The sequence below is a fragment of the Tyto alba genome, unplaced genomic scaffold (genome assembly GCF_018691265.1).
Source record: "Tyto alba isolate M040663 unplaced genomic scaffold, T.alba_DEE_v4.0 Super-Scaffold_13, whole genome shotgun sequence".
In the NCBI taxonomy this organism is placed as follows: domain Eukaryota; kingdom Metazoa; phylum Chordata; class Aves; order Strigiformes; family Tytonidae; genus Tyto; species Tyto alba.
In genome coordinates this window covers 29,072,267-29,096,100 of record NW_024881275.1, presented here as the reverse complement: position 1 = coordinate 29,096,100, position 23,834 = coordinate 29,072,267, and the positions used below count along the sequence as shown (strand labels likewise).

At 64.2% G+C, this 23,834-nt stretch overlaps 2 protein-coding genes across 3 annotated transcripts; both read left to right on the top strand.

The window, feature by feature from the left end:
* The first annotated feature begins 987 nt into the window (after positions 1–987).
* On the top strand, positions 988–9,065 carry LOC122152888 (sperm-associated antigen 4 protein-like). Its single transcript, XM_042787844.1, has 12 exons — positions 988–1,289; positions 1,795–1,874; positions 3,490–3,565; positions 3,920–3,987; positions 4,811–4,872; positions 5,075–5,115; positions 5,245–5,350; positions 5,777–5,864; positions 6,410–6,510; positions 6,744–6,911; positions 7,248–7,337; positions 8,138–9,065. The coding sequence occupies exons 1-12, from the start codon at positions 1,204–1,206 to the stop codon at positions 8,288–8,290; spliced, it is 1,119 nt and encodes a 372-aa protein (XP_042643778.1). The 5' UTR covers positions 988–1,203; the 3' UTR covers positions 8,291–9,065.
* A 3,074-nt stretch (positions 9,066–12,139) lies between these two features.
* Positions 12,140–20,154, top strand: LOC122152910 (sperm-associated antigen 4 protein-like). Of its 2 annotated transcripts, XM_042788137.1 has the most exons (12): positions 12,140–12,299; positions 12,803–12,882; positions 14,502–14,577; positions 14,929–14,996; positions 15,820–15,881; positions 16,084–16,124; positions 16,254–16,359; positions 16,786–16,873; positions 17,420–17,520; positions 17,754–17,921; positions 18,260–18,349; positions 19,226–20,154. In XM_042788137.1, exons 1-12 carry the CDS (start codon positions 12,214–12,216, stop codon positions 19,493–19,495), a joined length of 1,236 nt encoding a protein of 411 aa, XP_042644071.1. In that variant the 5' UTR covers positions 12,140–12,213; the 3' UTR covers positions 19,496–20,154. The 2 variants fall into 2 exon arrangements, with proteins under 2 accessions (XP_042644071.1, XP_042644072.1); XM_042788138.1 differs by lacking the exons at positions 16,084–16,124; positions 16,254–16,359.
* The last annotated feature ends 3,680 nt before the right edge of the window (positions 20,155–23,834 follow it).

Sequence of the window (23,834 nt, the reverse complement as noted above, 5' to 3'; positions counted from 1 at the left end):
TCAGCTTCAGAGGGGTGAGACAGAGACCGAGTGGAACCAGGTGTCGGGTTGATGCCTACGCTTTAATTTATGACCGTGCCCTTGAAGAAGTGCTAAAAAGATCACTAAGAGAAAGGCTGGGTAACTGTCCAAGAAGCAAAAAGTGCGGAAGAAGTAAAGGTGGGAGGGGGGAGCCCGACCACTGACTCCATAGGACGAGGGGGTTGGTGCACCCCATTCCCCCTCAGTGCACACGCAGAACCCATGCTCCACCTTCTCCTGGTCTCTCACGGCAACGAGTTCACAGAACACCTGCCTCTCTGTCTCGTCTGCTCATCAGCTGACACGATGAACTTAAAAGGACACAGAAAACTTTGCTGGGTGTGCACCGACCCCCCAAGGTTACTGAACCTGAGACAATGCTGGAACCTGGGGTGGTGATCCAGATACTCTGACTCCCTTTCTCTCTCTCCTTTGCTTTTCTTTCCGTTTTTTCTTTCTCATGGATTTATCAGGAGGAGGCCACGTTGCTTACCATCCTTTCCCAAGCCGACGTTGTTTCTACCACAAGTAAAACATTTGAACCGATCCTTTGGTGTCGTTTCACCTTAATTTAACCAGACGGGATCACAGAACCTTTACGACTCCCTGGGCCCCCAGTCCAGCTCAGAACCCAAGGGGCTGCCCGTTGGTGCTGAGCACAGACTAATGTCCCTCTTGGCAGCTCACCGCTCCACCAGAAATGTCCCTTAGACTTCCCAGAGCATCCGGGTCTCCAGGGGCTCTGCTCGGAGCCCATGACTAGAAGATAAGAGGGGAAAACTTGTGCATGAGGATAGAAACACTTTAACAGGGGAAGGGAAGAGAGAAAATCATGCAAGGCACGCAACAGGAGCCGTGCCAGGAAATCTGCAGCGTCCCTCCCTCCCCATCTCCTGCCCGCTGCTGGCCCCGTCTGTGAGGTCCCAGCCACGACCTCACACCACGCGGGCCCAGGCCTCTGTGATGTCAGGGCCTTGCTCAGTTCTATGGCACTCGGGGCCACGATTGCCCGGCTGGCGGCAGCTCGCTCCGTCCTGGTGGCTGTGTGCCCGTGGCGGGAGCGCATCTGCCAGGGGTCGCGTGGAGCTTTTGCCCGAGTGGCCGTGCCTTGGGCAGCCCAATCTCCTGGGGCTGAAGGAGGAGGGGCTGTAATACTGCAGGGGAGCTTGCTTACTGCCCAACATGAGGCAGAGGAAGGCTCCCCCAAAACCACAAGGGGCACCGAGAGCCCGTTCACGGAGGAGAGCTGGCAGCGAGGCGGAGAATGCGTACGTAGGCGCGGGCTTTGCTCCTTCTGGGGCCCTCAGCTGCGGGGCAGCACACAGGCAGAGCCTAACGCGGGGCCGGTGGGGATGCGGCGGGGAAGCTGGCAAGGGCTAGAAGCAGAGCAGCAGCCGCGGGGCTCGGCCAGTTCTGGCCGAAAGCCCCTCTGGCCCCCCGGGGCCGAGCCCCGGAGCGCTGCTGCTGGCGCTGCCTCGGGGTCCTGGCCCGGGCACCGGGGATATCCCTGCTGCTCTCCGGCACAAGCCGGCGCCGGGTGCCGGCCGCAGGCACCGTGCGGGTGGCTCTGGGCAGCCTCTGGCAGAGCCGGGGGAGAGCTCGGCCCTCTCCTTGCCGGCTCTCTGCTGGGGGGAGCGGCCCCGGGGGCGGCGGTGGTTCTGGGGACCTGTCTTCTGGCCAGGGCCTCTGCGCCGGCAGCTGCCGCCTGCCTCGGATCTCACGGCGTGGAGACGGCGCACAAGAAGAAAGCCCCGTCTTTTTCCTCCCCCGCAGGGTCACCCACTCGCCGGCGGAGCGGGCCGCGGCCCAGCAAGGGCCTGCGAGCTGCAGGGACAGCTCTCCAGCCAAAGAGAGTAAGGAAGCTCAACACTGCTTCGAAACTCCTCCGCAAAGTCCTCCGGCACGCACCCCCAGAGCTCCTCTGCGCCGCAGCCAGGGGAGATGGTGCTGGCACGGCGGCAGGGGAGAGAGGACTGCCGGCTGCCCTGCTCCGGGCATGGCTCCGCCCCAGAGGTTTTTGGCAGGAGCTTGACTCAGCAGGGGAGGGCGAGCGCTCCCAGCCCGTTATTGGCACCTGGGCGCAGGGCAGGCAGCTTTCTCAGGAAAGATGCCCGAGATCCTCCCCCGGCTACGCGGGGGGCCTGGGGTGGAAGGAGCCAGCGAGGGGTGAGGAGCAGAGGCTGCCTGTCAGCCCGTGCTCGGGGCCCGGCCCGACAGCCCTGCGGAGCCAGCGTCACCGTGCTCCCAGGAAGGCCCGGGGCCCTCTCGGCTACGGCACCGCCACGCAGCTGGCCACCCTCTCCGCGGCCTCGCGGGACCGTGGGGCAGCCGTGGGCTACACCCAGCTGCTGGCAGCCCGGAGGCCAAAGCCTCGCGCCGCCCTCCTGGGGGAGCCCGAAAGCGTTAACGCCGCAGAGCTCGGGGCGGGGCGGGGCGGGGCGGGCAGCAGGCGCGCAGCTCTCGCCGGACGCGGGGGGCGGGTCGGAGCGCGCGCGGGCTCGTGTGGCCGGGCAGGGCGGCTCAGTGTATGTGAGGAAGGGGCTTCGCGAGCACCCGCAGAGCGGCGCCTGCGCAGAAGAGCAGGAGTTCCAGGCGCCGACGAGGTGTTTGCGAGCCACCGAGGGCCCCGAGGGGGCGTGGCCGGCGCGGCCGAGAGGCGGGGCCAGGGCCCGAGCACCGCCCTTTTCTCCGCCTCGCACGGAAACGAGCCCACAAGGACCCGCCCCCCCGCCTCGCCTGCAAATGCGCCGCAGTGCTTAAGGAGCGGGGCGCCGGGTCTCGCCGTGCGCTCGCTGCCGGGAAGAAGGGGAGCAGGCGCTGGAGCGGGAGCAGAGGTGTCGCTGGAGCCCGGGGTGGTGCTGCGGCACTCCCTTCTCTTTTCCTGTCTTACTCTCTCTCTCTCTCTCTCGTGTCCTGTGGGCTGTTCCGCCCTCTCCACACTAGCAGGGTTTAATAGCCACCACCGAATACTGTCGACAGAGCTTTCGTGGGGTTGAAATGGCTTTCGACGGTTTAATTTGCTTCCGTTGACATCCGCCTTCTGCTGTTAACGTAATCTGTGATCTCCTGTTTGGTGCAGCATCGCCTTGATTTAGCCCAACGGTATCTTGGGCTAGGTGGCAGGGTGGGCTGTGCAGGATGACCCCCTCTGTCAATAACAGACCTCTCGAGGGGGAGGCAAGTCCGTCTGCCCCTAGCCACCGTGTCTCTGAGGACTAGCTAGAACTCCGGGGGATTCCTGACTCTTACAAAATGTCCCCTGGAATGCAAGAGTGCCGCGCCTGCGAGGGGACCCTGCCGGGCCCTTGGCTCCCAGGGCGCACCCAGCTGTCCTCTCTGCGGGGCAGAGCCCTGGCCCTGGGGAGGGAGTGCGTGGGACCAGCGCCCGCCTCCCCGCAGGCTGCGACAGGCGTCCCAGCGTGCGGCCCCAGGAAGGGTCCTCAGGCGCTTCTCTGGTTTCTCTGGCAGGCTTGGTCTTGACCATTTCCAGCAGTCCAGCGCAGGTGTCCCCCCAGAGATACCTCGGCACCGGCATCTCCACCCTGTGAGTGCAGCGCGTGTCTGGCGTGGACACGGAGCGGGGTACCGGTGGGTCGGGGGGGGCTGGCAGTGCTCCGGCCCAGGAGAGCGTGGCTCCCGCCGGCAGCATGCCGGGGCTGGGGCAGCTGCTTGGAAAGCAAGGAGAGCAAAATGCCCCTCGGCAGCCCCACTCGGCACGCGTGTCCGTGCCCAAAGCCTCGGCTGCCAGGGAGGCGCCTTGGGCACAGCGGAGTGCTCAGGGCTGGGGCCGAGCCTCTGTGGGAGAAGGCTCTGCCGTGGGAAGTGCCCCCCCCCCCCCCCCCGAGGAGTCTGCCCCAGTCCCTGAGCACCGGTAACGCCAGGACTCCCTCTCTTCCAGGCAAGAGATCAGCGAGAAGAGGAGCGGGCTGCTGCTGATCCTGTGCTCCGTCTTCATAGCCGCCGTCGGTGGGTACTTGCCCGCTGCTCACGGTAGCACACAGGCGCAGGGTGCAGGCTTCAGCGTGAGGGAGAGGCGTCGGAACGCCCGTGGGGACCTTCCACGTTCCCGCTGCTGCAGCTCAGGGAGCTCCCTACACGCAGATCCCAGCCGGGCCAAGGGCCACTGCGGACGCACGCGGCCTCCGGCAGCGCAGCCCGTAGGACCCTTTGGGATGGAGGTCCCTCCTCTCGCGCAGCTTTCCTTTGTGGACAGGCTGTGCAGAACCTGCGCGGGCCCGAGGGAATCCCTGGCGTAGCCAGCAAGGCTGCGAGGGGAGGCTGTCGGCACTTCCAACGCGGCTGGTGGGGTGGGGGCGTGCGTGTGAGAGAGGCGGACGGGCAGAGGCAGTGGGAGAGAACAGCCCGCGCAGCGGCGAAGGGGAGGTTGGAGAAGGTCTTTCTTTCACCGTCACGGCAGCGAGAGCCAGGCTGCAAGTGCGTGCCGGGGACAGGCACAGCTCCTGGGCGGCTGTGCTGCGGCTGCTCCTGCAGCCCCCTGCTCGGAGGGGTGCTGGAGGAAGCGGAGGCGCTGCCAGCCAGGGCCAGAGCCGGGCGTCGCTTGGGAAGCGGAGCCCAGCTGAAGTGAAGTTCCTTGGCGGTGCCGTGCAGGGGGAGGGATGGAGAGGTGGCTCTCTCGCAGCCCCTGGAGCCCGGTGCTGGTGCTCACCGCAGCAGGGCGTCAGCCTCTCGGCGAACCTCTTGCCGCCCTGGTGGGGGAGGAGACAGCGTGACCACGGGACTCCTCCGAAACACTGGTAAAATGACTGGCTCTGGGTGCTGCGAATTACAGGTGGTGCCTGCTGCGGAACCGTGCTGCCCGTGTGGATTCTGCTGGCCAAGGAGGTGCCACAGGTCAGTGACTGTCCGCGACTGTTGCTGTGGGACAGGACCGTCCTGCAGCGGAGCGCTGCTGGCGGCGGTTGTGTCAATCGCCGAGTCCTCCGTCTCCAGAGCCAGCAAATCGGCAGCAGCTTCGGCTGTGCCTTCCTAGAGCCACCGCCTCTAGGACTGCCCTGCAGCTCTGGGACTCAAAGGGAGAGCCTTTCCCTTTCAGGTGCTGCCGGAGCAGCCCGTGGGTGAGCTGAAGTCCGTGTGGTAAGAGCCCTCTCCTGGCCTGCAGCTCCTTTGGTGGGGTGGTGGGAGCCGGCCTTGTGCTGTTGGCACTCGCGTGCGTAGCAGCCGGGGCTTGAGCCTTTTGCTCCCTGACGAGAGCTGCTTCCCCAGCGTCTGCAGGAACTCCCTCGCTCTGCTGGAGACAGAGGCCCGGGAGGTGCGAGAGCTGAGGGAGGAGGTGGCGCGCCTGGCTGCCGAGATGAGCCGTATGAAGAAGGTGATCCTGCGCTTTGGGAAAGAGGGCTGGGATGAGCAGGGCCTGCCAAGGGTGCTTTTCCCCGGCTGCTGGTGGGGTTTTCCTGCTCGCTCCACCCAGGCATCCCTCCGCAGGGGTTTCGGGTTGAGCTGCTCTGCTCCAAAGCCCCTTTGGCCAAGTTTAACTGGGCGACGGCTGGCTGTGAAGGACTGACGAAATCCTTCTCCCGGAGTACCGGGGCCCCCGGTAGTTGCGGGCTGGCCCCGGAGAGCAGTGACACACAAGTGCCTTCCCAGGAGCATCTGGTTCTGGCAGGGCTGAGCCCGTCTCCAGGCTCAGCTGGGCAGCGTTGGGGGTGGCCGAGGCCGCGCGGGCCAGACCCACGCCCGCGCCGTGGCCGTGGCCATGGACTGGCCTGCTGATGTGGTCGTCTCCTGTGTTTCCCAGGAACTTCAGGACGCGAGAACGGCAACGTCTGCGATGCTTCTGGAAGAGGACGTCCCGAAGTTGGCCTGGGCTGTGAAAAGCAGCGCAGGTATGGATGCGGGCAGGCAGGTCTGGTGGTGCTGGTCTCCGGCTTGGCACTCCCGAAAGGAGGCCGCACTGCTCACTGCGCTCTCCGAGGCAGGGGGAGAGGAGTTGAAGCCACAGGCCGCCAAACAGCGTGCCTGCGGCAGAGCGGGTCCCTTGGGCTCAGCCCAGTCCTGCCCTCGCGCCCCTCGCAGGCGCCCCGGCGTGCCCCTGCCACCGTTTCTGTGCCCTCCCTCTCCGCTGAGCTTTCCCGGGGGCCGAAAAGCGGTCGGTCGGGTCGTCCTTGGCTCCCCATGCAGCGGGGCCTTGGCTTGGGCCCCTGCCCTTCCCCCGGGGGCTTGCGGGCTCCCCGCGCCCGCAGACTGTCTCTCTGTGCAGCTGCAAATGATGCTGGCACTGGGCTCGGGGATCCCCTCCTTGTCTGCGTCGCATCCGCGGGCACGGGGCTGTGCGCAGGACTGGCAGGCAGCCCGAAGAAATACCCTGCGGCCACTTGTCCCTCTGAGCCCGGGGCCTCAGTCAGAGTGGGCTGCGCTCTTCTCCCTTCAGGGTTCACCATCGACCTGCAGAGATTGCCCAGGAGCTCTGCGAGCCTCTGCGGAGTGTTCTGGTTCCTTTGCGGGCTGAAACCCCTGGATACTTTTGTGCAGGTACGCTAGCAGAAATCAGCCGCGCTGGCTCTCCTCTTCTCCGGTTGCCTCCCCCAGCTCCGATGGGCCCTTTGTAGATGGGGCGAGGCGGGGGTAGGGGAGGATGCATTGCTGCTGGGCAAGGAGAGGTCTTTCTGCATAGGCCTGACTCAGGGGCAGGGGATCAGCTGTCTCGGGACAGCTATTGTCTGTCCGGGGGAATTCAGCGAGTCCCCTCTCCCCTCTGCTTTCAGCCGGACGTTTCCCCGGGGTACTGCTGGCCTTTCCAAGCGTCTCGGAGCTGGGCGATCGTTAGGTTGCCCGCACAAGTCCAACCAACCGCCATCAGTGTGCAGCACCCCCTAAAGAAGTCCTCTGCGCTTGGGGACATCGGCAGCGCCCCCCGAGATTTCACCGTCTCTGTAAGTCTCTGCCAGGCACGCGGGGCGGGGACCTGGGGCCAGGGAAAAGCTGTAAGGGGGACTCGCCAGTCTCTGCGCAGCTGCCGACACTCACGCGCTGGTCTCTCCCGAACACGGCTGTGCCCTGAGGGGACACCTCAGGGGACGCGCAGGGTGGCGTCATCCCGTCTTGAGTTGCTCCGTGCCTTTTGGCCCAGCAGCTCAGCTCCACCGCATCCCGCGCCAGACTGCGCTGGAGCCCCGGCAGAGGGGCCGGCTCACGGGCACGGATCCGGCACGCGTGCTCTCTCGTGGCTGACTTGAGCCTGACCTGCTCCCCTGTGCTTTGTCTCCAAGGGAGTGGGCGAGGGAGGCGAAGAAGAAACTCTGCTCGGGTCGTTCACCTACGACGTGGAGAAAGAGCCGACCCAGACGTTCCTTCTGCAGGTACGGGAAGTGCGTGTGGGCAAGGGGCCAGGGCAGAAACGCAGGCTTGCCAGCAAGTCAGTGGCAGGAGGGTGGCCGGTCCCTCCTGGGGCGGGGGCCCATCCTTGGCTGAGAGAGACGCGGCAGGCTTCGGAGGGCCGAGCAGCGCCCAACAAAGGCGGCCAAAGCCGAGCGAGACCCAGCTCCGTCGGCCCCACGGGTGCTGCGCGCTGCCCTGAAGCGCAAGCGTCGGGTGGCGACAGCCCACCTGTGGGCAGCCCCACGGAGATGCCCCGCAGCCCGTTGCAGGGTGGCCGGCATCCCCGGGCCTGGGCTCTGCTGGGGCGGCAGGTGGAGGAGCTGCGGGGTGCTGCCACGGCCCACGCGCAGGAGCGCTCCCTGGCCACTCTGCCAGCACAGGGGCCGCAGCGAAGGGAAGGAAGGGAGGGGAAGGGAAGGGAAGGGAGGGGAAGGGCTGGTGGCACGGGGACCGAGCCCAGCCGGGCAGGCGGTGGCAGGGAGGGCACCCCGCACCTTGCGCCAGCAGCAGCACCCTCCCCAGGCTCCATTTCCTCCCGCAGCCAGCAAGCCTCACGTTTCCCCGGCGGCCCGGCCCGCTCTCTGAGGCCGGGTGTTTCCCTGCACAGGCACGGGGGTGCTGGGTGGGAGAAGGGAAGGAGAGAGAAGCTGTCCCCTCGGCCGTGCGGGAGCTGTGCCTCCCGGAGCAAGGGCCACGCTGGCAGAGGAAGACGCGCGGGGCCTCCTGTCGCTCCGTGCGCTCCAGCAGTGACACGTCTCTTTTTGCTGCGTTTCCTTTGCAGAACAAGCCTCACGGTGCCTTTCGGTTCATCCGACTTCTCATAAATAGCAACTGGGGGGAGTCGGACCACGCCTGCATTTACCGCGTGCAGGTTCGTGGAAGGATAACGGGAGCGGAAGCCGTCGGCCAGGCACGAGGAAACCTTCTCAAGTGAAAATCAAAACCGAAGAAGGGCAGCAGATCCCCCCCCCGAGCATAGGAACGCGGCTGCGGGTCTGGAGCAGAGCCGTGTCCGTTCACAGGCCCCCTCCAAGGCCACATGGGGCCTAGGCACAGCGGGGAGCCTGGGCGGACCTGGGACACGTGTGGAGGCCTGGGCTGGGGAGGGAGGGGGGTGTGTGGCCAATATCACCCCCAGGAATTCCTTGCTCAACCAGGAGGAATCCCCCTGCTTGGTTCAGAGGCACAAGCAGCTGCTCGGACTGGCCGTGCCTGGCGTGGGGGGCCAGTGTTGTCTGGTCCCGGGGCGGCTGGATCCGGCTGTGACACTGGCTCAGGACGGCGGCCGCCAGGCATCTGGTCCGTGCCCACCGGTGTGGCAGCCCCACGTAGGACCCTCCCGCGAGGAGCAGCCAGAGCCACGGGGGCGCTTGGAAGAATAGAAACGTTTTGGGGGCTTGCTTTCCTCGTTCCTGAGAGAGGGAGTTTACTAGCCGTGGGATTGGCAGAAATCCAGGAGGAGGATGTGTGCGTCCTCAGTTTGTGTAGCCTAATCTCTGGCCTGGGGTAACGTCAGAATGGGGCTTTTGTAAGAGCTGCGGGACCACGCAGAAGACTCCAGGCAGCACAGCGGAAGGGGTTAGGGCCCGGTGGACCGCCAGGCTTCCAGCTGTGTTGTGCCTAAATAGAGTGAGAGCTATTTGTAGTCCCTTGGCGACAGTACGAATGCGTAGCCCGGTCAAATAAAATCTGCACTGATTTCTTCCAAATGCCGTTCGGCTTCTCTTCTTCTACAGCTAGAGGCCGCTTGCTCCAAAGTCAGGCAAGGATTTAACAGTCAAAAATGGTTTCCTGAGGTATCTGGTCGAAGGCTCCCCTGGTGCTCTTTTCCCCAGAGAGAGGCTCGTCCCGGGTGCGGCTGGGATAGGGTTAATTTTGGCAAGAGGCTGGCAGGGGGCACAGCCAGGGTCGCTGCCCCAAAGTAGCCAAGGGGATATTCCATACCACAGGACGTCCCGCTCAGTATGTAACTGGGGGAGCTGTCCGGGGACTGGGGGAGGAGGGATTGCGGCTGGGAAGGGGGCTGAGCGTCAGGTTCCGGGTGGTGAGCAATTGCATTGCGCACCACTGGCTTTATGTGTTCTTCTGTTAGTAGTGTTGGTATTACCGTTTCTTCTCTCCGTGTGTTGTCCCACTAAAGTCTCCTCCTGCCAGGCACGAGGGGTGCTGCTCGGTGCTGGTGGAATCACCCCAGGGACGCAGTGCCTTGGCAGAGGTGGCACAGCCCCCCCAGGTGGCCTGTGCACCCGGGTATGTAGGTTGTCGTGGTTTGAGCCTGGTCGTCAGCCAACCACCGCAGCTGGTCACCCACCCTTCCCTCTCCCCGCCTGGGGACGGGGGAGGGAATTGGAGGGGTGAAGAGAGACTTGCAGGCTGAGGTAGGATCAGTTTAGTAAGGGCAAGAAAACGGGAAGAGGGATGATAGTAGGGAAAAAATAAAAAAAAAAAAAGAAATACATAGACAGGCAATGCACAACGCAATTGCTCACCACCCGCTGACCGCTCCCCAGCCCGTTCCCGGCCAGCGACCCCGAGATACCAAGATCCCGCAATCGCAATCCCGGGAGCGAGCGAGAGAGAGCCCCTTCCCGACCACCCCTCCTCTCTACAGTGAGCGTGGCGGTCCATGGTATGGAATATTGCATTGCCCAAGTTGGGTCTGGTGCTCGGGCCGTGCTCCCTCCCTGCTCCCTGTGCCCTGGCGCACGGGCAGAACAGGGAGAGTTGGGGAGTCCTTGGAGTCTCAGTACCAGCTGGAAACAGCCGTGTGCTACCAGCGTTCTTCTCACACCGAAGCCGAATCTAAAACACAGCACTGCTCTAGTTACCAAAAAGAAACATTAACTCTCTTCCAGCCCAAACCAGGACCCGGGTGTGGGGGGGGCAGCCAGCGCCAGGCCTGCCCATCACTTGGGAAGTAGAGCCCAGCTGAAGCAGGGCTGCTCAGGGGCACCGTGCAGGGGGGCGGGTGGAGGGGTCTTCCCCCAGGCCCTGGAGCCTGGTGTTGGTGCTCGCCACGGCAGGGAGGGGGAAGGGGGAGTAGCTGTGGGGGCGTGAGCACTCTGGCAGGATCTCTTGGGGAGGTGAGTGATAGCTGGTGCCTACCAGCTGCCTCCTTGGGCTTCTCCCTCCCCTCCGGGCAGCGCCGCCAGCAGCTCTCTGCGGGGCCCCTTCCGCGCTACCAACGGCTCACCTCTAGCAAGGGGTAAGGTACCGAAGGAGGTGATGCCTCAAACAAACTTTGACAAGTTGTGGCCCTTGTAAGTAGTCTAAGGAACACTGCCCGGGGAAGCGCAGAGCGTATCGAAGGGTGCGCATCTGCACTACCTTGAGGTGTATTGCCGAATCCCTTCGATCAGCTTCAGAGGGGTGAGACAGAGACCGAGTGGAACCAGGTGTCGGGTTGATGCCTACGCTTTAATTTATGACCGTGCCCTTGAAGAAGTGCTAAAAAGATCACTAAGAGAAAGGCTGGGTAACTGTCCAAGAAGCAAAAAGTGCGGAAGAAGTAAAGGTGGGAGGGGGGAGCCCGACCACTGACTCCATAGGACGAGGGGGTTGGTGCACCCCATTCCCCCTCAGTGCACACGCAGAACCCATGCTCCACCTTCTCCTGGTCTCTCACGGCAACGAGTTCACAGAACACCTGCCTCTCTGTCTCGTCTGCTCATCAGCTGACACGATGAACTTAAAAGGACACAGAAAACTTTGCTGGGTGTGCACCGACCCCCCAAGGTTACTGAACCTGAGACAATGCTGGAACCTGGGGTGGTGATCCAGATACTCTGACTCCCTTTCTCTCTCTCCTTTGCTTTTCTTTCCGTTTTTTCTTTCTCATGGATTTATCAGGAGGAGGCCACGTTGCTTACCATCCTTTCCCAAGCCGACGTTGTTTCTACCACAAGTAAAACATTTGAACCGATCCTTTGGTGTCGTTTCACCTTAATTTAACCAGACGGGATCACAGAACCTTTACGACTCCCTGGGCCCCCAGTCCAGCTCAGAACCCAAGGGGCTGCCCGTTGGTGCTGAGCACAGACTAATGTCCCTCTTGGCAGCTCACCGCTCCACCAGAAATGTCCCTTAGACTTCCCAGAGCATCCGGGTCTCCAGGGGCTCTGCTCGGAGCCCATGACTAGAAGATAAGAGGGGAAAACTTGTGCATGAGGATAGAAACACTTTAACAGGGGAAGGGAAGAGAGAAAATCATGCAAGGCACGCAACAGGAGCCGTGCCAGGAAATCTGCAGCGTCCCTCCCTCCCCATCTCCTGCCCGCTGCTGGCCCCGTCTGTGAGGTCCCAGCCATGACCAGTGACACGTCTCTTTTCGTTGCGTTTTCTTCGCAGAATACGCCTCACGGCGCCTTTCTGTCAATCCGACTTCTCCTGAGGAGCAACTGGGGAAAGTCAGGCTACACCTGCATTTACCGCGTGCAGGTTCGTGGAAGGATATCGGGAGTCAATGCCATCGGCCAGGCACGAGGAAACCTTCTAGCATGAAAATCAAACATGAGAACAATGAAATGGGCTGTGCCAGGAAATCTGCAGCGTCCCTCCCTCCCCATCTCCTGCCCGCTGCTGGCCCCGTCTGTGAGGTCCCAGCCACGACCTCACACCACGCGGGCCCAGGCCTCTGTGATGTCAGGGCCTTGCTCAGTTCTATGGCACTCGGGGCCACGATTGCCCGGCTGGCGGCAGCTCGCTCCGTCCTGGTGGCTGTGTGCCCGTGGCGGGAGCGCATCTGCCAGGGGTCGCGTGGAGCTTTTGCCCGAGTGGCCGTGCCTTGGGCAGCCCAATCTCCTGGGGCTGAAGGAGGAGGGGCTGTAATACTGCAGGGGAGCTTGCTTACTGCCCAACATGAGGCAGAGGAAGGCTCCCCCAAAACCACAAGGGGCACCGAGAGCCCGTTCACGGAGGAGAGCTGGCAGCGAGGCGGAGAATGCGTACGTAGGCGCGGGCTTTGCTCCTTCTGGGGCCCTCAGCTGCGGGGCAGCACACAGGCAGAGCCTAACGCGGGGCCGGTGGGGATGCGGCGGGGAAGCTGGCAAGGGCTAGAAGCAGAGCAGCAGCCGCGGGGCTCGGCAAACTGGCCGAAAGCCCCTCTGGCCCCCCGGGGCCGAGCCCCGGAGCGCTGCTGCTGGCGCTGCCTCGGGGTCCTGGCCCGGGCACCGGGGATATCCCTGCTGCTCTCCGGCACAAGCCGGCGCCGGGTGCCGGCCGCAGGCACCGTGCGGGTGGCTCTGGGCAGCCTCTGGCAGAGCCGGGGGAGAGCTCGGCCCTCTCCTTGCCAGCTCTCTGCTGGGGGGAGCGGCCCCGGGGGCGGCGGTGGTTCTGGGGACCTGTCTTCTGGCCAGGGCCTCTGCGCCGGCAGCTGCCGCCTGCCTCGGATCTCACGGCGTGGAGACGGCGCACAAGAAGAAAGCCCCGTCTTTTTCCTCCCCCGCAGGGTCACCCACTCGCCGGCGGAGCGGGCCGCGGCCCAGCAAGGGCCTGCGAGCTGCAGGGACAGCTCTCCAGCCAAAGAGAGTAAGGAAGCTCAACACTGCTTCGAAACTCCTCCGCAAAGTCCTCCGGCACGCACCCCCAGAGCTCCTCTGCGCCGCAGCCAGGGGAGATGGTGCTGGCACGGCGGCAGGGGAGAGAGGACTGCCGGCTGCCCTGCTCCGGGCATGGCTCCGCCCCAGAGGTTTTTGGCAGGAGCTTGACTCAGCAGGGGAGGGCGAGCGCTCCCAGCCCGTTATTGGCACCTGGGCGCAGGGCAGGCAGCTTTCTCAGGAAAGATGCCCGAGATCCTCCCCCGGCTACGCGGGGGGCCTGGGGTGGAAGGAGCCAGCGAGGGGTGAGGAGCAGAGGCTGCCTGTCAGCCCGTGCTCGGGGCCCGGCCCGACAGCCCTGCGGAGCCAGCGTCACCGTGCTCCCAGGAAGGCCCGGGGCCCTCTCGGCTACGGCACCGCCACGCAGCTGGCCACCCTCTCCGCGGCCTCGCGGGACCGTGGGGCAGCCGTGGGCTACACCCAGCTGCTGGCAGCCCGGAGGCCAAAGCCTCGCGCCGCCCTCCTGGGGGAGCCCGAAAGCGTTAACGCCGCAGAGCTCGGGGCGGGGCGGGGCGGGGCGGGCAGCAGGCGCGCAGCTCTCGCCGGACGCGGGGGGCGGGTCGGAGCGCGCGCGGGCTCGTGTGGCCGGGCAGGGCGGCTCAGTGTATGTGAGGAAGGGGCTTCGCGAGCACCCGCAGAGCGGCGCCTGCGCAGAAGAGCAGGAGTTCCAGGCGCCGACGAGGTGTTTGCGAGCCACCGAGGGCCCCGAGGGGGCGTGGCCGGCGCGGCCGAGAGGCGGGGCCAGGGCCCGAGCACCGCCCTTTTCTCCGCCTCGCACGGAAACGAGCCCACAAGGACCCGCCCCCCCGCCTCGCCTGCAAATGCGCCGCAGTGCTTAAGGAGCGGGGCGCCGGGTCTCGCCGTGCGCTCGCTGCCGGGAAGAAGGGGAGCAGGCGCTGGAGCGGGAGCAGAGGTGTCGCTGGAGCCCGGGGTGGTGCTGCGGCACTCCCTTCTCTTTTCCTGTCTTACTCTCTCTCTCTCTCTCTCTCTCGTGTCCTGTGGGCTGTTCCGCCCTCTCCACACTAGCAGGGTTTAATAGCCACCACCGAATACTGTCGACAGAGCTTTCGTGGGGTTGAAATGGCTTTCGAAGGTTTAATTTGCTTCCGTTGACATCCGCCTTCTGCTGTTAACGTAATCTGTGATCTCCTGTTTGGTGCAGCATTGCCTTGATTTAGCCCAACGGTATCTTGGGCTAGGTGGCAGGGTGGGCTGTGCAGGATGACCCCCTCTGTCAATAACAGACCTCTCGAGGGGGAGGCAAGTCCGTCTGCCCCTAGCCACCGTGTCTCTGAGGACTAGCTAGAACTCCGGGGGATTCCTGACTCTTACAAAATGTCCCCTGGAATGCAAGAGTGCCGCGCCTGCGAGGGGACCCTGCCGGGCCCTTGGCTCCCAGGGCGCACCCAGCTGTCCTCTCTGCGGGGCAGAGCCCTGGCCCTGGGGAGGGAGTGCGTGGGACCAGCGCCCGCCTCCCCGCAGGCTGCGACAGGCGTCCCAGCGTGCGGCCCCAGGAAGGGTCCTCAGGCGCTTCTCTGGTTTCTCTGGCAGGCTTGGTCTTGACCATTTCCAGCAGTCCGGCGCAGGTGTCCCCCCAGAGATACCTCGGCACCGGCATCTCCACCCTGTGAGTGCAGCGCGTGTCTGGCGTGGACACGGAGCGGGGTACCGGTGGGTCGGGGGGGGCTGGCAGTGCTCCGGCCCAGGAGAGCGTGGCTCCCGCCGGCAGCATGCCGGGGCTGGGGCAGCTGCTTGGAAAGCAAGGAGAGCAAAACGCCCCTCGGCAGCCCCACTCGGCACGCGTGTCCGTGCCCAAAGCCTCGGCTGCCAGGGAGGCGCCTTGGGCACAGCGGAGTGCTCAGGGCTGGGGCCGAGCCTCTGTGGGAGAAGGCTCTGCCGTGGGAAGTGCCCCCCCCCCCCCCGAGGAGTCTGCCCCAGTCCCTGAGCACCGGTAACGCCAGGACTCCCTCTCTTCCAGGCAAGAGATCAGCGAGAAGAGGAGCGGGCTGCTGCTGATCCTGTGCTCCGTCTTCATAGCCGCCGTCGGTGGGTACTTGCCCGCTGCTCACGGTAGCACACAGGCGCAGGGTGCAGGCTTCAGCGTGAGGGAGAGGCGTCGGAACGCCCGTGGGGACCTTCCACGTTCCCGCTGCTGCAGCTCAGGGAGCTCCCTACACGCAGATCCCAGCCGGGCCAAGGGCCACTGCGGACGCACGCGGCCTCCGGCAGCGCAGCCCGTAGGACCCTTTGGGATGGAGGTCCCTCCTCTCGCGCAGCTTTCCTTTGTGGACAGGCTGTGCAGAACCTGCGCGGGCCCGAGGGAATCCCTGGCGTAGCCAGCAAGGCTGCGAGGGGAGGCTGTCGGCACTTCCAACGCGGCTGGTGGGGTGGGGGCGTGCGTGTGAGAGAGGCGGACGGGCAGAGGCAGTGGGAGAGAACAGCCCGCGCAGCGGCGAAGGGGAGGTTGGAGAAGGTCTTTCTTTCACCGTCATGGCAGCGAGAGCCAGGCTGCAAGTGCGTGCCGGGGACAGGCACAGCTCCTGGGCGGCTGTGCTGCGGCTGCTCCTGCAGCCCCCTGCTCGGAGGGGTGCTGGAGGAAGCGGAGGCGCTGCCAGCCAGGGCCAGAGCCGGGCGTCGCTTGGGAAGCGGAGCCCAGCTGAAGTGAAGTTCCTTGGCGGTGCCGTGCAGGGGGAGGGATGGAGAGGTGGCTCTCTCGCAGCCCCTGGAGCCCGGTGCTGGTGCTCACCGCAGCAGGGCGTCAGCCTCTCGGCGAACCTCTTGCCGCCCTGGTGGGGGAGGAGACAGCGTGACCACGGGACTCCTCCGAAACACTGGTAAAATGACTGGCTCTGGGTGCTGCGAATTACAGGTGGTGCCTGCTGCGGAACCGTGCTGCCCGTGTGGATTCTGCTGGCCAAGGAGGTGCCACAGGTCAGTGACTGTCCGCGACTGTTGCTGTGGGACAGGACCGTCCTGCAGCGGAGCGCTGCTGGCGGCGGTTGTGTCAATCGCCGAGTCCTCCGTCTCCAGAGCCAGCAAATCGGCAGCAGCTTCGGCTGTGCCTTCCTAGAGCCACCGCCTCTAGGACTGCCCTGCAGCTCTGGGACTCAAAGGGAGAGCCTTTCCCTTTCAGGTGCTGCCGGAGCAGCCCGTGGGTGAGCTGAAGTCCGTGTGGTAAGAGCCCTCTCCTGGCCTGCAGCTCCTTTGGTGGGGTGGTGGGAGCCGGCCTTGTGCTGTTGGCACTCGCGTGCGTAGCAGCCGGGGCTTGAGCCTTTTGCTCCCTGACGAGAGCTGCTTCCCCAGCGTCTGCAGGAACTCCCTCGCTCTGCTGGAGACAGAGGCCCGGGAGGTGCGAGAGCTGAGGGAGGAGGTGGCGCGCCTGGCTGCCGAGATGAGCCGTATGAAGAAGGTGATCCTGCGCTTTGGGAAAGAGGGCTGGGATGAGCAGGGCCTGCCAAGGGTGCTTTTCCCCGGCTGCTGGTGGGGTTTTCCTGCTCGCTCCACCCAGGCATCCCTCCGCAGGGGTTTCGGGTTGAGCTGCTCTGCTCCAAAGCCCCTTTGGCCAAGTTTAACTGGGCGACGGCTGGCTGTGAAGGACTGACAAAATCCTTCTCCCGGAGTACCGGGGCCCCCGGTAGTTGCGGGCTGGCCCCGGAGAGCAGTGACACACAAGTGCCTTCCCAGGAGCATCTGGTTCTGGCAGGGCTGAGCCCGTCTCCAGGCTCAGCTGGGCAGCGTTGGGGGTGGCCGAGGCCGCGCGGGCCAGACCCACGCCCGCGCCGTGGCCGTGGCCATGGACTGGCCTGCTGATGTGGTCGTCTCCTGTGTTTCCCAGGAACTTCAGGACGCGAGAACGGCAACGTCTGCGATGCCTCTGGAAGAGGACGTCCCGAAGTTGGCCTGGGCTGTGAAAAGCAGCGCAGGTATGGATGCGGGCAGGCAGGTCTGGTGGTGCTGGTCTCCGGCTTGGCACTCCCGAAAGGAGGCCGCACCGCTCACTGCGCTCTCCGAGGCAGGGGGAGAGGAGATGAAGCCACAGGCCGCCAAACAGCGTGCCTGCGGCAGAGCGGGTCCCTTGGGCTCAGCCCAGTCCTGCCCTCGCGCCCCTCGCAGGTGCCCCGGCGTGCCCCTGCCACCGTTTCTGTGCCCTCCCTCTCCGCTGAGCTTTCCCGGGGGCCGAAAAGCAGGTCGGTCGGGTCGTCCTTGGCTCCCCATGCAGCGGGGCCTTGGCTTGGGCCCCTGCCCTTCCCCCGGGGGCTTGCGGGCTCCCCGCGCCCGCAGACTGTCTCTCTGTGCAGCTGCAAATGACGCTGGCACTGGGCTCGGGGATCCCCTCCTTGTCTGCGTCGCATCCACGGGCACGGGGCTGCGCGCAGGACTGGCAGGCAGCCCGAAGAAATACCCTGCGGCCACTTGTCCCTCTGAGCCCGGGGCCTCAGACAGAGTGGGCTGCGCTCTTCTCCCTTCAGGGTTCACCATCGACCTGCAGAGATTGCCCAGGAGCTCTGCGAGCCTCTGCGGAGTGTTCTGGTTCCTTTGCGGGCTGAAACCCCTGGATACTTTTGTGCAGGTACGCTAGCAGAAATCAGCCGCGCTGGCTCTCCTCTCCTCCGGTTGCCTCCCCCAGCTCCGATGGGCCCTTTGTAGATGGGGCGAGGCGCGGGTAGGGGAGGATGCATTGCTGCTGGGCAAGGAGAGGTCTTTCTGCATAGGCCTGACTCAGGGGCAGGGGATCAGCTGTCTCGGGACAGCTATTGTCCGTCCGGGGGAATTCAGCGAGTCCCCTCTCCCCTCTGCTTTCAGCCGGACGTTTCCCCGGGGTACTGCTGGCCTTTCCAAGCGTCTCGGAGCTGGGCGATCGTTAGGTTGCCCGCACAAGTCCAACCAACCGCCATCAGTGTGCAGCACCCCCTAAAGAAGTCCTCTGCGCTTGGGGACATCGGCAGCGCCCCCCGAGATTTCACCGTCTCTGTAAGTCTCTGCCAGGCACGCGGGGCGGGGACCTGGGGCCAGGGAAAAGCTGTAAGGGGGACTCGCCAGTCTCTGCGCAGCTGCCGACACTCACGCGCTGGTCTCTCCCGAACACGGCTGTGCCCTGAGGGGACACCTCAGGGGACGCGCAGGGTGGCGTCATCCCGTCTTAAGAGTTGCTCCGTGCCTTTTGGCCCAGCAGCTCAGCTCCACCGCATCCCGCGCCAGACTGCGCTGGAGCCCCGGCAGAGGGGCCAGCTCACGGGCACGGATCCGGCACGCGTGCTCTCTCGTGGCTGACTTGAGCCTGACCTGCTCCCCTGTGCTTTGTCTCCAAGGGAGTGGGCGAGGGAGGCGAAGAAGAAACTCTGCTCGGGTCGTTCACCTACGACGTGGAGAAAGAGCCGACCCAGACGTTCCTTCTGCAGGTACGGGAAGTGCGTGTGGGCAAGGGGCCAGGGCAGAAACGCAGGCTTGCCAGCAAGTCAGTGGCAGGAGGGTGGCCGGTCCCTCCTGGGGCGGGGGCCCATCCTTGGCTGAGAGAGACGCGGCAGGCTTCGGAGGGCCGAGCAGCGCCCAACAAAGGCGGCCAAAGCCGAGCGAGACCCAGCTCCGTCGGCCCCACGGGCGTGCGGGTCCCCAGAGCTCCCCGCCTACGCCGGCTGCTTCTGGCAGAGCCAGCCACGGCCCTGCCGCCCCACGGGTGCTGCGCGCTGCCCTGAAGCGCAAGCGTCGGGTGGCGACAGCCCACCTGTGGGCAGCCCCACGGAGATGCCCCGCAGCCCGTTGCAGGGTGGCTGGCATCCCCGGGCCTGGGCTCTGCTGGGGCGGCAGGTGGAGGAGCTGCGGGGTGCTGCCACGGCCCACGCGCAGGAGCGCTCCCTGGCCACTCTGCCAGCACAGGGGCCGCAGCGAAGGGAAGGAAGGGAGGGGAAGGGAAGGGAAGGGAGGGGAAGGGCTGGTGGCACGGGGACCGAGCCCAGCCGGGCAGGCGGTGGCAGGGAGGGCACCCCGCACCTTGCGCCAGCAGCAGCACCCTCCCCAGGCTCCATTTCCTCCCGCAGCCAGCAAGCCTCACGTTTCCCCGGCGGCCCGGCCCGCTCTCTGAGGCCGGGTGTTTCCCTGCACAGGCACGGGGGTGCTGGGTGGGAGAAGGGAAGGAGAGAGAAGCTGTCCCCTCGGCCGTGCGGGAGCTGTGCCTCCCGGAGCAAGGGCCACGCTGGCAGAGGAAGACGCGCGGGGCCTCCTGTCGCTCCGTGCGCTCCAGCAGTGACACGTCTCTTTTTGCTGCGTTTCCTTTGCAGAACAAGCCTCACGGTGCCTTTCGGTTCATCCGACTTCTCATAAATAGCAACTGGGGGGAGTCGGACCACGCCTGCATTTACCGCGTGCAGGTTCGTGGAAGGATAACGGGAGCGGAAGCCTGTCGGCCAGGCACGAGGAAACCTTCTCAAGTGAAAATCAAAACCGAAGAAGGGCAGCAGATCCCCCCCCCGAGCATAGGAACGCGGCTGCGGGTCTGGAGCAGAGCCGTGTCCGTTCACAGGCCCCCTCCAAGGCCACATGGGGCCTAGGCACAGCGGGGAGCCTGGGCGGACCTGGGACACGTGTGGAGGCCTGGGCTGGGGAGGGAGGGGGGTGTGTGGCCAATATCACCCCCAGGAATTCCTTGCTCAACCAGGAGGAATCCCCCTGCTTGGTTCAGAGGCACAAGCAGCTGCTCGGACTGGCCGTGCCTGGCGTGGGGGGCCAGTGTTGTCTGGTCCCGGGGCGGCTGGATCCGGCTGTGACACTGGCTCAGGACGGCGGCCGCCAGGCATCTGGTCCGTGCCCACCGGTGTGGCAGCCCCACGTAGGACCCTCCCGCGAGGAGCAGCCAGAGCCACGGGGGCGCTTGGAAGAATAGAAACGTTTTGGGGGCTTGCTTTCCTCGTTCCTGAGAGAGGGAGTTTACTAGCCGTGGGATTGGCAGAAATCCAGGAGGAGGATGTGTGCGTCCTCAGTTTGTGTAGCCTAATCTCTGGCCTGGGGTAACGTCAGAATGGGGCTTTTGTAAGAGCTGCGGGACCACGCAGAAGACTCCAGGCAGCACAGCGGAAGGGGTTAGGGCCCGGTGGACCGCCAGGCTTCCAGCTGTGTTGTGCCTAAATAGAGTGAGAGCTATTTGTAGTCCCTTGGCGACAGTACGAATGCGTAGCCCGGTCAAATAAAATCTGCACTGATTTCTTCCAAACGCCGTTCGGCTTCTCTTCTTCTACAGCTAGAGGCCGCTTGCTCCAAAGTCAGGCAAGGATTTAACAGTCAAAAATGGTTTCCTGAGGTATCTGGTCGAAGGCTCCCCTGGTGCTCTTTTCCCCAGAGAGAGGCTCGTCCCGGGTGCGGCTGGGATAGGGTTAATTTTGGCAAGAGGCTGGCAGGGGGCACAGCCAGGGTCGCTGCCCCAAAGTAGCCAAGGGGATATTCCATACCACAGGACGTCCCGCTCAGTATGTAACTGGGGGAGCTGTCCGGGGACTGGGGGAGGAGGGATTGCGGCTGGGAAGGGGGCTGAGCGTCAGGTTCCGGGTGGTGAGCAATTGCATTGCGCACCACTGGCTTTATGTGTTCTTCTGTTAGTAGTGTTGGTATTACCGTTTCTTCTCTCCGTGTGTTGTCCCACTAAAGTCTCCTCCTGCCAGGCACGAGGGGTGCTGCTCGGTGCTGGTGGAATCACCCCAGGGACGCAGTGCCTTGGCAGAGGTGGCACAGCCCCCCCAGGTGGCCTGTGCACCCGGGTATGTAGGTTGTCGTGGTTTGAGCCTGGTCGTCAGCCAACCACCGCAGCTGGTCACCCACCCTTCCCTCTCCCCGCCTGGGGACGGGGGAGGGAATTGGAGGGGTGAAGAGAGACTTGCAGGCTGAGGTAGGATCAGTTTAGTAAGGGCAAGAAAACGGGAAGAGGGATGATAGTAGGGAAAAAATAAAAAAAAAAAAAGAAATACATAGACAGGCAATGCACAACGCAATTGCTCACCACCCGCTGACCGCTCCCCAGCCCGTTCCCGGCCAGCGACCCCGAGATACCAAGATCCCGCAATCGCAATCCCGGGAGCGAGCGAGAGAGAGCCCCTTCCCGACCACCCCTCCTCTCTACAGTGAGCGTGGCGGTCCATGGTATGGAATATTGCATTGCCCAAGTTGGGTCTGGTGCTCGGGCCGTGCTCCCTCCCTGCTCCCTGTGCCCTGGCGCACGGGCAGAACAGGGAGAGTTGGGGAGTCCTTGGAGTCTCAGTACCAGCTGGAAACAGCCGTGTGCTACCAGCGTTCTTCTCACACCGAAGCCGAATCTAAAACACAGCACTGCTCTAGTTACCAAAAAGAAACATTAACTCTCTTCCAGCCCAAACCAGGACCCGGGTGTGGGGGGGGCAGCCAGCGCCAGGCCTGCCCATCACTTGGGAAGTAGAGCCCAGCTGAAGCAGGGCTGCTCAGGGGCACCGTGCAGGGGGGCGGGTGGAGGGGTCTTCCCCCAGGCCCTGGAGCCTGGTGTTGGTGCTCGCCACGGCAGGGAGGGGGAAGGGGGAGTAGCTGTGGGGGCGTGAGCACTCTGGCAGGATCTCTTGGGGAGGTGAGTGATAGCTGGTGCCTACCAGCTGCCTCCTTGGGCTTCTCCCTCCCCTCCGGGCAGCGCCGCCAGCAGCTCTCTGCGGGGCCCCTTCCGCGCTACCAACGGCTCACCTCTAGCAAGGGGTAAGGTACCGAAGGAGGTGATGCCTCAAACAAACTTTGACAAGTTGTGGCCCTTGTAAGTAGTCTAAGGAACACTGCCCGGGGAAGCGCAGAGCGTATCGAAGGGTGCGCATCTGCACTACCTTGAGGTGTATTGCCGAATCCCTTCGATCAGCTTCAGAGGGGTGAGACAGAGACCGAGTGGAACCAGGTGTCGGGTTGATGCCTACGCTTTAATTTATGACCGTGCCCTTGAAGAAGTGCTAAAAAGATCACTAAGAGAAAGGCTGGGTAACTGTCCAAGAAGCAAAAAGTGCGGAAGAAGTAAAGGTGGGAGGGGGGAGCCCGACCACTGACTCCATAGGACGAGGGGGTTGGTGCACCCCATTCCCCCTCAGTGCACACGCAGAACCCATGCTCCACCTTCTCCTGGTCTCTCACGGCAACGAGTTCACAGAACACCTGCCTCTCTGTCTCGTCTGCTCATCAGCTGACACGATGAACTTAAAAGGACACAGAAAACTTTGCTGGGTGTGCACCGACCCCCCAAGGTTACTGAACCTGAGACAATGCTGGAACCTGGGGTGGTGATCCAGATACTCTGACTCCCTTTCTCTCTCTCCTTTGCTTTTCTTTCCGTTTTTTCTTTCTCATGGATTTATCAGGAGGAGGCCACGTTGCTTACCATCCTTTCCCAAGCCGACGTTGTTTCTACCACAAGTAAAACATTTGAACCGATCCTTTGGTGTCGTTTCACCTTAATTTAACCAGACGGGATCACAGAACCTTTACGACTCCCTGGGCCCCCAGTCCAGCTCAGAACCCAAGGGGCTGCCCGTTGGTGCTGAGCACAGACTAATGTCCCTCTTGGCAGCTCACCGCTCCACCAGAAATGTCCCTTAGACTTCCCAGAGCATCCGGGTCTCCAGGGGCTCTGCTCGGAGCCCATGACTAGAAGATAAGAGGGGAAAACTTGTGCATGAGGATAGAAACACTTTAACAGGGGAAGGGAAGAGAGAAAATCATGCAAGGCACGCAACAGGAGCCGTGCCAGGAAATCTGCAGCGTCCCTCCCTCCCCATCTCCTGCCCGCTGCTGGCCCCGTCTGTGAGGTCCCAGCCATGACCAGTGACACGTCTCTTTTCGTTGCGTTTTCTTCGCAGAATACGCCTCACGGCGCCTTTCTGTCAATCCGACTTCTCCTGAGGAGCAACTGGGGAAAGTCAGGCTACACCTGCATTTACCGCGTGCAGGTTCGTGGAAGGATATCGGGAGTCAATGCCATCGGCCAGGCACGAGGAAACCTTCTAGCATGAAAATCAAACATGAGAACAATGAAATGGGCTGTGCCAGGAAATCTGCAGCGTCCCTCCCTCCCCATCTCCTGCCCGCTGCTGGCCCCGTCTGTGAGGTCCCAGCCACGACCTCACACCACGCGGGCCCAGGCCTCTGTGATGTCAGGGCCTTGCTCAGTTCTATGGCACTCGGGGCCACGATTGCCCGGCTGGCGGCAGCTCGCTCCGTCCTGGTGGCTGTGTGCCCGTGGCGGGAGCGCATCTGCCAGGGGTCGCGTGGAGCTTTTGCCCGAGTGGCCGTGCCTTGGGCAGCCCAATCTCCTGGGGCTGAAGGAGGAGGGGCTGTAATACTGCAGGGGAGCTTGCTTACTGCCCAACATGAGGCAGAGGAAGGCTCCCCCAAAACCACAAGGGGCACCGAGAGCCCGTTCACGGAGGAGAGCTGGCAGCGAGGCGGAGAATGCGTACGTAGGCGCGGGCTTTGCTCCTTCTGGGGCCCTCAGCTGCGGGGCAGCACACAGGCAGAGCCTAACGCGGGGCCGGTGGGGATGCGGCGGGGAAGCTGGCAAGGGCTAGAAGCAGAGCAGCAGCCGCGGGGCTCGGCAAATCTGGCCGAAAGCCCCTCTGGCCCCCCGGGGCCGAGCCCCGGAGCGCTGCTGCTGGCGCTGCCTCGGGGTCCTGGCCCGGGCACCGGGGATATCCCTGCTGCTCTCCGGCACAAGCCGGCGCCGGGTGCCGGCCGCAGGCACCGTGCGGGTGGCTCTGGGCAGCCTCTGGCAGAGCCGGGGGAGAGCTCGGCCCTCTCCTTGCCAGCTCTCTGCTGGGGGGAGCGGCCCCGGGGGCGGCGGTGGTTCTGGGGACCTGTCTTCTGGCCAGGGCCTCTGCGCCGGCAGCTGCCGCCTGCCTCGGA

What these genes read in the sequence shown, in the direction of transcription:
- LOC122152888 (XM_042787844.1), top strand. Translation starts at nt 1,204, where the DNA reads ATGAGGCAGAGGAAGGCTCCCCCAAAACCACAAGGGGCACCGAGAGCC. An exon ending in GGCAGCGAGGCGGAGAATGC is followed by an intron (nt 1,290 to 1,794) that starts GTACGTAGGCGC and finishes CCTCCCCCGCAG; the next exon opens with GGTCACCCACTCGCCGGCGG. An exon ending in CCCTGGATACTTTTGTGCAG is followed by an intron (nt 6,511 to 6,743) that starts GTACGCTAGCAG and finishes CTCTGCTTTCAG; the next exon opens with CCGGACGTTTCCCCGGGGTA.
- LOC122152910 (XM_042788137.1), top strand. Translation starts at nt 12,214, where the DNA reads ATGAGGCAGAGGAAGGCTCCCCCAAAACCACAAGGGGCACCGAGAGCC. An exon ending in GGTGAGCTGAAGTCCGTGTG is followed by an intron (nt 16,125 to 16,253) that starts GTAAGAGCCCTC and finishes CTGCTTCCCCAG; the next exon opens with CGTCTGCAGGAACTCCCTCG. An exon ending in CCCAGACGTTCCTTCTGCAG is followed by an intron (nt 18,350 to 19,225) that starts GTACGGGAAGTG and finishes TTTCCTTTGCAG; the next exon opens with AACAAGCCTCACGGTGCCTT.